Source organism: Musa acuminata, chromosome BXJ1-5, assembly GCF_036884655.1.
Source record: "Musa acuminata AAA Group cultivar baxijiao chromosome BXJ1-5, Cavendish_Baxijiao_AAA, whole genome shotgun sequence".
Lineage (NCBI taxonomy): Eukaryota > Viridiplantae > Streptophyta > Magnoliopsida > Zingiberales > Musaceae > Musa > Musa acuminata.
Window position 1 is genome coordinate 45,472,501 of NC_088331.1, and position 12,895 is coordinate 45,485,395.

General features: G+C 39.8%; 2 protein-coding genes and 1 pseudogene across 2 annotated transcripts; all 3 read left to right on the plus strand.

Moving 5' to 3' along the window:
• The first annotated feature begins 796 nt into the window (after positions 1–796).
• On the plus strand, positions 797–1,977 carry LOC103986536 (stearoyl-[acyl-carrier-protein] 9-desaturase 5, chloroplastic-like; annotated as a pseudogene).
• Positions 1,978–5,700: 3,723 nt separating this feature from the next.
• Positions 5,701–7,194, plus strand: LOC135675163 (auxin efflux carrier component 5-like). The gene is made up of 5 exons (XM_065185439.1): positions 5,701–6,426; positions 6,489–6,574; positions 6,664–6,821; positions 6,892–6,968; positions 7,047–7,194. Exons 1-5 carry the CDS (start codon positions 5,729–5,731, stop codon positions 7,117–7,119), a joined length of 1,092 nt encoding a protein of 363 aa, XP_065041511.1. The 5' UTR covers positions 5,701–5,728; the 3' UTR covers positions 7,120–7,194.
• A 3,582-nt stretch (positions 7,195–10,776) lies between these two features.
• On the plus strand, positions 10,777–12,391 carry LOC135675164 (probable auxin efflux carrier component 5a). Its single transcript, XM_065185440.1, has 5 exons — positions 10,777–11,574; positions 11,637–11,722; positions 11,812–11,969; positions 12,044–12,120; positions 12,199–12,391. Exons 1-5 carry the CDS (start codon positions 10,781–10,783, stop codon positions 12,269–12,271), a joined length of 1,188 nt encoding a protein of 395 aa, XP_065041512.1. The 5' UTR covers positions 10,777–10,780; the 3' UTR covers positions 12,272–12,391.
• The last annotated feature ends 504 nt before the right edge of the window (positions 12,392–12,895 follow it).

Genomic DNA, 12,895 nt, shown 5'->3' on the forward strand with positions numbered 1-12,895 from the left:
ATTTACATATCTTTTGGCTTAAAATTTTTGAGTGGCACATTTTATCAAAATATTTTTCAAGCTAATTTAGAGTTGTTCTTTGACTTAGTATTTCAAGAGCTAACTATATTGATTAATATTATTTTTAATCAAATTTAGAGGCCAAATTTCTATTAAGTGGGGGAGAAATATAATCACCAATAATTTCTCCATTAACATAAATTAATTACTATAAATAATATATTATTTTATTATTAACTATTATGTTTTTATAGTATAATTAAGGAAATGATTAAATTTAGTTTCCATAATCTTGTGGATAAGTTAGGAATTCTACTAATCAATTAAATTATTAATTAATTTATTATTATCCTGTTGTCCTCTTTTTGAAAAATAGATAAAGGTTGTTAATTTAATTATAGAATGCATTTTTTTTTAGATATATATGATAAATAAATATTATCAATTGACTTAGTTATTCATGAAGATACACATATTAGATTTATATCTAATATTAAAAAAAAATAATTTGGTAATCTGACTAGAAATATTATATGATGTTGAGATTTATAACTTTGTTACTATACTACTATCTATGAGTTGTGGCCTATGAACTCCATGAAGGATGACTAACATCTCTCACCTACAATTTGTGCATGGAATCTTTTCACCATCTTTACATCTTTTTTTTTCCCCTACATATAGAATAAACCAATGCTATGACCATCGTCTACTCCACCAAGAAGTAGAAACCCCTACTATAAGAGACGAAGGATAGATGATAGGGGGGCGGGATGTGCTCAAGGTGATCGAGGCAATGACGTCGCTTTATGTCGCACTCGGCCTCGGCCACGGCTCGGTTCGGTGGTGGCATGTCTTCGCTCGTGAGTAGGTCGTAGCAATCAACCGCCTCATCGTCTACTTCACCATCCTCTTCTTCATGTTCGAGTTCACCGACACTAATTTTTTAGTCCCATATATATCTACATGTGGCTCCATCTTAATTATTGTTTTGGAAACTATCCAAAAGTCCACTTTTGAGCTTCCATGATATCGGGAGATGAGGCCTTCCACCATACTAACTACAAGGAAAGAGAAAATAGGTATGGTATATTTGGTGCAGATTAGTGAAAAATCGGGACATTTTGCTGGTCAAAATCCTTTAATGATATATAATCTATTTTGTTCAGTATCATTTGTCCATCCTAAAACATTGTGACTGATATAATTTAGCTCTTATCTTAGAATGAGTTTTGGGTCCTTTTCTTATTCTTTATTTCTTGTAAACTGCTTTTTATTTCAACAAATACTATTGTCTATGTCAAGGAGTCGAGCAGTAGAGGCATGTGCCTCCACCACCTATTCAATGTGCTTTTGTATGATTCTAGTGTTCTGTCGTAATTTCTTCAGGATTTGAAAGTGTGTTACATTTGCAGGATCCCAAGACAGAGAACAATCCCTATCTTGGTCTTATTTCTACCTCATTTCAGGAGAGGGCTACCTTCATTTCCCATGGGAATACTGCCAGGCTTGCTAAAGATCATGGGGAGCTCAATCTGGCCCAGATATGTGGAACAATTGCATCTGACGAAAAGCTCCATGAGACTGCTTACACCAAGGTAGTGGAGAAATTGTTTGAGGTAGACCCACATTACACTGTTCTGGCATTTGCTGACATGATGAGAAAGAAGATCACATTGCCCGCTCATTTGATATATGATGGCCGTGATGATAACCTTTTTGAGCACTTCTCAGCAGTTGCTCAACGGCTGGGTGTTTACACAGCCAAGGACTATACAGACATATTGGAGTTCCTTGTTACAAGGTGGAAGATCGGTGAGCTAGCAGGTCTCTCAGGGGAAGGAAACAAAGCCCAGGATTTTGTCTGCGCATTAGCTCCAAAGATTAGACAAGCTCGATGAAAGAGCTCATGGGAGTGCCAAGAAAGCACCTGCTATATCTTTCAGTTGGATCTATGACAGGGAAGTGCAGCTCTGAGCATCAAACAATATATTATGGTTGAGTTGTTTATGCAAGCAATCATCCTCTCTTTGCCATCAGTTTGCTATTCATAAATGAAGTTCCATGCTTTGTTTTTCTTCTGTTCAAGTGTTGTATGAGTCATGATGGGGGCTGTAGATACTCTTCAAGCTATCATAAATATCATTTTATAAGCAGGTGCTTGATTAATGTCTGTTGTTTATCAGAGTATCATAAATATCATCTTATAAGCAAGTATTGTGTTTTTCTTTTTCATGGACAAGTTCTGTTGTTTATCAGAGTTGTTGACCTCAGGAAATTCTGCTAGAATTTGTGCCATAGTCAGAAGCATCTCACTTTTCAATTGTTTGCTTTTGTTACATCAGTACCACAATGTGTTATGTAATTCTGTACAAGCATCTTAAATTATTGCAAGCACATCAATTTCCAAAACATTGCTTTGGTTTGATTGTCACTAGTTTGGTGCATTGATGAATTGTCTAATTAAAGCCACTGGTTGAGTCCTTTAAACATCTGGCTGTTATTGTCTTTTAACAGCCAGTTACTACAAGATTCCTTCTTGACTATTTTATCAAGTTATGTGAGGTTTTGGATGGAGGGCAGACCTTCATTCCCACCAACTTGTTTTGGAAGAACTTACTGCAAGAAGTCAAAGGATATATTCTTACCCTGTATATGATGGTGACATGGATTGTGCAGATTCTTATTAATGTCCTTGGAAGTTATTATTGTTGGGAATCAACATTACCTGTCATTAGTATGAGTTTTCAACTACATTCTATTACCTGAATCTTACAGAAGAATTATAAGTAGCTATATTTTTCTACTTGGATTGGAGGATCATAAAAAACTTGTTTGTCCATATTCTTGGAGTTCATTGCATGAAATGTTTCTGAAGTTTATAGGAGGAGATCTGAACTTACCTGATACATTGGTTATGAGAGGTTTACCATCATAGCCCAACTTCAGCAACCATTTAGTTTTCTGCAATCATCAGACTCTTTAGTTGTTGTCTGGTAGTCTAAGACATGCATTTCATAGGTAATGTTGCAAACTGGTTAAAATAATCCTGCTCTTCATTGAGTTCATCCTCCTTGAGCTATTTCCTTGATTAGCAAGCAAATTGCCATTATTGCTTCACCCTGCAGAGTAGCAGCAGAATGCATTTTTACTGTAAACAACAGGTTGAGTGGCCACTGATTATGTTTCTTAAAATGCTTCAAGAGATGGGAAATGCCTTGTATTCCAGCTTACCCCAATCATTTCTCATTTGGGTTCATGTCTTGTTAAGATTGAGATATCATAACATGAGATGTAATTTCCATTGTAAGTTCTTCTCAGTGCAACTCAGTTTGATTCTATGTCTTTTCATTTACTTGCTCTGAGGAACATGCAAGATGTAACAAACACCAAAGAGGATTGTGATTTCATTACATGAGGTTCAATTTAGGCATGACCACTTGTACCTATGATAAGGTTCTTTGAGACTCCTCACATATACATACTGTAATATGTCTCTTGAGGTTTTGCATTAGTTCCTTGATATCATCATAATATGGAATCACAAGAAAGAATACTCGATTTTATTATGATCATGAATGCTGTTAGGTGCAGACAGCAAATTGTTCTTCCTGTGCTGTGCTACTTTTGTATTTATCTGTGAAATCCAAGCAAAGTCATGAGAATGTTGATGTCCAACTAGTAAGGGACAAAAAGGTTTTGGGTAACATTAATCTGGCATGAAATCTGACTCATTAAAGGTAACCAGAAGTATGGAATCTCTTTTGCATGATCATATTAGATAAAATGTGATTGTTAAATCACAACCACATTAATAGAATAAGTTCCAGTTGTTTGTACCTGCAAAACATCTGAAAATAAGTAATTAGTGCCCTGCCAAATATGTTAGGATACAAGAGCAGATAAATGCAAATACTGATACCCAATCTCAGAATGAACAGCATCTGTACCTTTTACTATCCACTAACATCAAGTTGCAACTTTTCAGTTTCTATTTTTTCCTCTTGCCCAAGTATTAGTTCTTTAATAAGAGTCTTCGATGTCTTGCAGGTACATGTATACTGTCATTTGGTGTTTTGTGGATCAATCAGTGGAACACTCACCCAATGCAACTTGCATCTGACATCTGGTAATGCAACATTTACCATATACTGGGCAGGAAATATTTTCGGAATCTTTGTTCTCTGCTCTACAAACATGTCAAGACCAGTTTACAACCATCCATGTTGGAATGCATAGTCACTTAATGCATCATCACTTGGCTTTTGTCAACACAGATTTCACCAAGTGGTGCTTGACATCCCCTACCTTTTGTTGTCTTCTAAGCAGCATCTGGATACCACTTACGCCACTAACCAAGTGGTCAACCTCATCTTCAGATAATTTTAGAAGTTTTCCTTGTTTGGCCATGACATGGAAAGAACAAGGGCTTGATGTTCAGTGAGTCAAATGGCAATTTGGAGGTACACCATGGAAGAAGCTCAGAGAGAGAGAGAGAGATGACATGAGAGCTGATGCCAACAGGTTTACCACTGAAGTAGGCAGAGGCAAATTGGTTATGACCACCTGACCTAAAAAGCTTTGGAAAGTGCAGGAGACAACAGTTTGCAGTAGTAAGTGCTTCTTTGATGCTGCAAGGAAAAGCGATCCATCACTGGGAGAATCATGGCTGCGTCAGAACATAACATTAGAAATCTTGAGGTCATCTATGCTTGTATGACACTCTTTTATCGATTAGGGGAATATAGGTAGTGGAAACTTGTATTTTAGAAGGTAATTGTAGCTTATAGGAGATGTAATCATCTGTTCATGCAGGTGCATTAGGTCAGAAACTCTGGAGAAGGTTTTGATCGTGAAGAAGATGAATTAAGTTAGGTCAGTGACTTTTTCCTCCACACATTATTTCTTTTAAGATTTAGAAGTTCAAGATTTGATTAATTGAGACATTCTTTCTATCAATAAAAGATATAACTGTATACACTCATTCAGACATTTTCTTTATAAATAAAAGATACGACTGTATACATTCTTTCTATAAATCAGGATTTAATTCATTGAGATATTCTTTCTATGAATAAAAGATATGATTGCATACATCCTCGAGTTAGATTTATCTGTATTCGTAAGTCGGACTAAGAAGTGACACATGGATCAAATAATTTCTCTAGCTAGTAGTATTTACGAGTCCGACTAAGAATCAACACGTGGATCAAACAGTTTCATCCGATTCAATTTAAAATTATTTTTTAATTTTCAAATCAATTATTTTTTATTCATTTATCTTTGGTATTTCTCATATTTTTTTTATCGTCTTCCTTCTCGGTATATTAGTAGTATACGACCTATATGGATCCCTTATTGTTACCGAGCTTATATTAAGATTTAAGACTATGTTACCATGCTACTATCTATGAGCTGTGCCCTAAGAGTTCAGTGTTCCTAAATTGTTCCAAACTTAGTGGTGAATGCTGCAACCTTGATTTATTCTTTAAAGACAAATTTCTTATTATAATGATGAACTCACAAAGGATGATAACATCTCTCACCTACAACTTGTGAACACCATAACTTGTGCATGGAATCTTTTCACCATCTTTACAACTTGAGAACACCATAACTAGTGCATGAACTCACAAAGGAACACCATCCCTGCTTATATAATTAAGCTAATGCCATGGCCATCATCTGCTCCACCAAGAACCAGAAACCTGTGAGAGACGACCGAAAGATGATAGGGGGGCGGGATGTGATTAAGGTGATCGAAGCAATGACACCGCTCTATGTCGCAGTCGGCCTCGGCTACGGCTCAGTGCGGTGGTGGCATGTCTTCAACCGCGAGCAGTGCGAGGCGATCAACCGCCTCGTCGTCTACTTCACCATCCCCTTCTTCACCTTTGAGTTCACCAGCCACATCGACCCTTTCACCATGAACTACCGCGTCATCGCCGCCGACGCCATCTCCAAGCTCCTCACCGTCGGCGTCCTGGCTACATGGACCTGGTGCAGCAGCAGCTCCAAAAGCAGCTACAGCTGGGCCATCACCATCTTCTCGCTCTCCCAGCTCACCAACACCTTGTTGGTGGGCGCGCCGCTGCTGGACGCCATGTACGGGAGATGGGCGCAGGACATTGTCGTGCAGCTCTCCGTGGTGCAGGGCATCGCGTGGATGGCGCTGCTCCTGTTCGCGCTCGAGATGAGGAAGGCAAGTGGTGCTGCCGGCTTTGCTCCGGCGGCTATCGTAGCCGGCGCTGGTGGCCAGATGGTGGCACCCGAACCGCAACAAGCAATGGACGTGGAGTGCAACACCGACGTCGCTGCACGTCCTACGTTAGGATCACTGATGAAGACGGTGTGGCTCAAGCTCGCTCTCAATCCCAACATATACGCCAGCGTTCTCGGCGTCATTTGGGCTCTCATAGCAAACAGGTACAGAGCAGCCTCCTCTCCTCGACACACTAGTTCCGGTGATGACTGCTCTGTCTTTGCAGGTGGCACTTCGAGATGCCGCGAATCATGGAGGGATCGGTGTTGGTGATGTCCAAGGCCGGGACAGGGATGTCCATGTTCAGCATGGGTGAGACCATCAACGACTTCTAACCTGAGATCATAACTGGCTGCAGTGCTACAGTGGCGAACTCTTCATCCCTGTTTCCATGGTTGCAGGGTTGTTCATGGCTCTGCAAGACAAGATTGTCGCATGTGGGCAGAAGCTGAGCGCGTTCGGCATGCTTCTAAAGTTCATCGCAGGGCCGGCGGTTACGACGATCTGCGCCGTCGCCGTGGGACTTCGTGGTGACCTCCTGAGGGTGGCGATCATACAGGTAATGTGTTCTCCACTGTACACGTAGCATGAAGCCCCATTTACGTCGCATTGTACTTCACATTTTGCAGGCTGCACTGCCTCAATCTATCTCCTCCTTCATCTTCGCAAGAGAATATGGATTGCATCCTGATGTGCTCAGCACCGCGTGAGTAATCCAAACAGAGATGTAGTTTCTCCATATCAATGGTTATTTCTGATCAATCCATTTGTTGTTCTTCTGCAGAGTCATTTTTGGAACGCTTGTCTCCTTGTCGGTGCTGATAGCATACTATGAAGTTCTTGGTTTACTGAGCTAGTTCAGATTGAACTCATGTAATTTTCCTTTTGGCAAAGTCTGCAATTTTTGTTTTAGTTTTGCTTCACGTTTTGTATCTGATGATGGATGGTGAGAAGTTTATAAGATCATAACATCATCTTTAGTCTGTCTATGAGTTGCTCAATCTTTTTGAGCCAACATATATCTTTGCTGCTCTTCTCATCTTCCAACACTATTTCTAACATATACGTGTGGAATCTCGAATTTATGATAGCATTTGAGTGATACGGGACTAATTTAGTTCATCAAAAAATAAATCGATTGAAGAAGGAAGAATCAGACATTAGGTCAGAGAGCATCATGTTGGATGATTGGTCGACATACCGAAAGATAAATTTTATGCCGTGAGTTCAGGAATCGGGCCAAACTGATTGGACATTGTGCTAAAAAGATCGGATGTTATGAGAGGTCAATATGTCGATGGATCGGGCAATACGTCGAAAAAGATGACGATATGCCGAAGGATCAGATGAAGAACTGGATGAACCAATAACATATCAGGCCATATAGAATTCTAGTCTTATAATTGTTTAGGTCTTGATTGTCGTAGTTAGGTCTTAAATTGAGTTAGTTTTGAGTATTATCATACTAACTCAATTACAGCCCATTGAGCCTGATCTAGGGCTGAGTTGGGCTCATTAGGAGGCTCATTCAGTGACCCATAATTAGGTCAAGCGGTGAAACTACCTATGAGCTAGAACGTACGATATGTACGTTTTCCGAAAGATCTGACAGTGGTACCGTTAGTGTCAGGTGATAGTACCACCCAGACTGGCGATAGTACCACCAGTACACAATCTCCCATGTTGTCAGGTGGTAGTACCGCCCAGAATGGGTGGTGGTACTGCTAGTAGTTAATGTTGTAGGCGGTGGTACTACCAATAGTTAATATTGTAGGTGATGGTACCATCAGGACCCCGAAAACCTGGAATAAGATTTTTTTTTTGCTCTATTTTTGAAATCATTTGAAGCCTATAAATATCCCGCTCATTTTTACTAGAATTACCAAAAAAAAGTGAATGAAAAAGCTACTGTAAAGTCTTTAAAAAGTATTAAGTGTCCCTCTCATATTCTTTAAAGTTTTGAGCTCGAGAAGTGTGAGACTTGTGTGAGACTTGTAAGGATTCTTTCCTAAACCCGTGAAAAGGAGAAAGAGTTATAAAGAGGGTATTATTCTTTGCTCATTGAAAGAAGATCGTTAATGAATATCGATGGCCTCGATAGAAGAGGAATCGAGAGTAGACACAGGTCACGATAACTGAACCACTATAAATTCGGTGTGCATTTTCTTTTTGCTTTTCATTGCTATTGTCTTATGATTTAATTGCTTATTATTCTTAAGTCGAGTACACTTTCAATATTGATTTTCATCGAATTTTTTTTTAAAATCATAATTTTATAGAAGTATTAAATCACTCTTATGGTCCTAAAAATATCTACCCAGTATCGTTAAAATCATAACAAGTTTTAAAAAAAAATTAAAATCATAATTTTATAGAAGTATTAATTCACCTCTCATTTTCATTGCTCTTGCAACTGTTGCAGGAAAATAATGTCTATGGATTGGTGATGATGTGTTAAAGATATAAATCATATTATGTCTCCTAGACTTATACAGATCACACTTATAAAAATTATATGTCTGATTGAGTTAATACTATTAAGAATATAAATCAAATCATACAATATCTACACGTTTAAACTCAGCAGAAACGATATAATACAAAAAGTACATAGCTAGACAAGCCAAGAATCTGAACAAAGCATTCAAAGAATACAACTTTAATTGCACTGTGTCAGGCTTTGTTTTGCAAGAATCAGCCGAAAGCAATTTTACAGTCAGATCAGATACTCTGCTCGAGTGTATATGATTTAAAATGGTTCAATTGCTCCAATCAGATTTAAAATGGATCTGTTAGTGGAAGACATATGAGAAGAAATAAAGAATGATTTCTACTCTGAACAAAGGAATGACAACTGTTCTACATACAAAATGATAAGCTGAGGAGTTCTAGCGATCGAAATTCTCCTTCCTGCATTGGTTTTGATCTCTGCAGACAAGAACTCGACAGTCCAAGTTGCTTCTGATTGACCTGTATCGATTGCATCCTCTTAAGAAATAGCAAGGGTGTGCTCTTCGGAGACAACAGGTTGATTTCCACCGCTGCATGATATCACAGAACAGAACTCTCCACCCCTCCAGAAAATAGCAGATCCAAAAATGGATCTTCAGCTTCTGCTGAATTGCTTGAAACCAAGTCCAACTTCATCTTCTTGCTTGGCCCACTTGTGTTTGTGTCAAAGTTGTTTCACTTCAGCTATTCCATTAACCATGCGACTGATTGAAATCTTAGATCATCAATCTTAGGCCACTTAACACTTTATTGGATAAGATGAGAAATGTTCTTAAAACTTGAATGCAAATAATGTCAAAAATGATAGAGATGCTTCTTTAAAGGACCAAAAGATCCATCAAAACCCACCAATAGCTTACTTCTTAGTGCACAGTAATAGAATAAGATCATGAGAAGTCTTTTCCCAAACCTTTTTTTTAACTACAAATACAATAAATAAAAGCCAGATTTGTGTGAATGATGATACATCACTAACATGTTATTTAAAATTATTATTATCAGACTACTAGTTTGTGGTAATAAATCTTGATCATTATTGCTTTTGCTTCTAAGAAGAACTTGTTTGAACCAATATCTACTTAAAGCTACATTGGCACCCTTGGATAATTTCATCCTAGATAAAACTTAGTCATCATCTTCTTCCAAATGACAATTATTCTACCCTATTACTGAAACCTTAATTCTACAAAGAAAGACAATAAACAACAGCATTTTCACCTACACCAACTCTATGCTTCTCCGAAAAGTATTCACATCAATCTTCTTCATACTAGTTTATCCAATTTATCAACTTGAAGGAGCCTATCCAATTTCTTATTCCACAGCATAAGACATAATTTGAACTTTCATGGTATGTCAACCATGTTGATCATACATGAGTGCAACTGGGCACCAGCTGAAGGCACTATAAGTATCTTGACCAAATGCAACATTTTATAGTTTTATTACAGTGATTCAGCAGCAATATTAAACTAATATCTTAGACCTTGGCATGAGATTCCACCATTGATCTTTCACATTTTAATGTCTCAATCACCATGAACCAATTATGATGATTGAATTGCGTAGATGAATCATCAATATTAAACTGCTAGTTGGATGGACAAGAAGATGTTCTTTAGTGGAAGAGCCTCCTTTGGTAGAAATTCCTCTCCCAATGACAACTTACTCGATTAGATCAGCATTTTTGGAATGATTAATCCTAAGATAATACAAACCATAGGAAAATTTAAGGAAAGCTTTTGGCTTACAAAATGTCATACAAAAGAAAAAAAAAGAATGATGCAATGTTTGCAAAAACGTACGGTGTGGGATAGAATGCCTTTTGAGCAGCTCTTTCTCTCATTGATGATGGGAAAGAGCACTTTCAATATCTCCCCCACTCCACAAGTAGTGAATGCTGCACATCTTTATTTATTCTTTGAAGACAATTCCTTACTCTAATGATGAATGAACTCCATAAAGGTTGACTGACATCTCTCTCACCTACAAAACACCACAACTTGCATGGAATCTTTCAATCCCTATGTAATAAGCCAATGCCATGGCCATCGTCTGCTTCACCAAGAAGCAGAAACCCCTACTGTGAGGGACGAAGGAAAGATGATAGAGGGGCGGGATGTGTTAAAGGTGATTGAGGCAATGACGCCGCTCTATGTCGCACTCGGCCTCGGCTACGGCTCGGTGCGGTGGTGGCACGTCTTCACCCGCGAGCAGTGCGAAGCGATCAACCGCGTCGTCGTCTATTTTGCCATCCCCTTCTTCACCTTCGAGTTCACCAGCCACCTCGACCCTTTCACCATGAACTACCGCGTCATCGCCGCTGACGCCATCTCCAAGCTCCTCACCGTGGCAGTACTGGCTGCATGGACCTGGTGCAGCAGCAGCGCCAAGAGCAGCTACAGCTGGGCCATCACCATCTTCTCGCTCTCCCAGCTCAGCAACATCTTGGTGGTGGGCGCGCCGCTGCTGGACGCCATGTACGGGCGTTGGGCGCAGGACATCATCGTGCAGCTGTCCGTGGTGCAGATCATCGCGTGGATGGCGCTGCTCCTGTTCGCGCTCGAGACGAGGAAGGCAAGGGGTGCTGCGAGCTTTGCTCCGGCGACCGTCGTGGCCGGCGCTGGTGGCCAGATGGTGGCACCCGAACCGCAACAAGCAATGGACGTGGAGTGCAACACCGACGCCGCTGCACGTCCTACGTTAGGATCACTGATGAAGACGGTGTGGCTCAAGCTCGCTCTCAATCCCAACATATACGCCAGCGTTCTCGGCGTCATTTGGGCTCTCGTAGCAAACAGGTACAGAGCAGCCTCCTCTCCTCGACACACTAGTTCTGCCGATGACTGCTCTGTCTTTGCAGGTGGCACTTCGAGATGCCGCGAATCATCGAGGGATCGGTGTTGGTGATGTCCAAGACCGGGACAGGGATGTCCATGTTCAGCATGGGTGAGACCATCAACGACTCCTAACCTGAGATCATAACCGGCTGCAGTGCTACAAAGGCGAACTCTTCATCCCTGTTTCCATGGTTGCAGGTATGTTCATGGCTCTGCAAGACAAGATTGTCGCATGTGGCCCGAAGCTGAGCGCGTTCGGCATGGTTCTAAAGTTCATCGCGGGGCCGGCGGCTACGGCGATCTCCGCCGTCTCCGTGGGACTTCGTGGTGATCTCCTGAGGGTGGCGATCATACAGGTAATGTGTTCTCCACTCACTGTGCACGTAGCATGAAACCCCATTTACGTCTCATTGTACTTGACATTTTGCAGGCTGCACTGCCTCAATCTATCTCCTCCTTCATCTTCGCAAGAGAGTATGGATTGCATCCTGGTGTGCTCAGCACCGCGTGAGCAATCCAAACAAAGCTGTAGTTTCTCCATGTCAATGGTTATTTCTGATCAATCCTTTTGTTGTTCTTCTGCAGAGTCATTTTTGGAACGCTCGTCTCATTGCCGGTGCTGATAGCATACTATGAAGTTCTTGGTTTACTGAGCTAGTTCAGATTGAACTCATGTAATTTTCCTTTTGGCAGAGTCTGCAATCTTTGTTTTAGTTCTACTTCAGGTTTTGTATCTGATAATGGATGGTGAGAAGTTTATAAGATCATAACATCATCTTTAGTCTGTCCATGAGTTGCTCAATCTTTTTTTTGCCAACATTTATCTTTGCTGCTCTTCTCTATCTTCCAACACTATATCTAACCTGTATCTACCCACACCATGGAAGGAAGGTTCTGCAACTGTTTCAGGAAAATAATGCCTAAGATGGACTGGTCATGATGTGTTAAAAGATATAAATCAGATTATGTCTCCTAGATTTAGGCAGATCACACTTATAAAAATTATATTTCTGATCGAATTAATACTATTAAGAATATAAATCAAATCATACAATATCTACATGTTTAAACTCAGAAGAAATGATATAATACAAAAGTGGATAGCTAGACAAGCCAAGAAGCTGGACAAAGCATTCAAAGAAAACAACTTTAATTGCACAGTGTCAGGCTTTGCTTTGTAAGAATCAGCCGAAAGCAATTTTACAGCCAGAACAAAGGAATAAAGAATGATTTGTCCAGTGGTCCAATCAGATTTAAAATGGATCTGGTAGTGGAAGACATA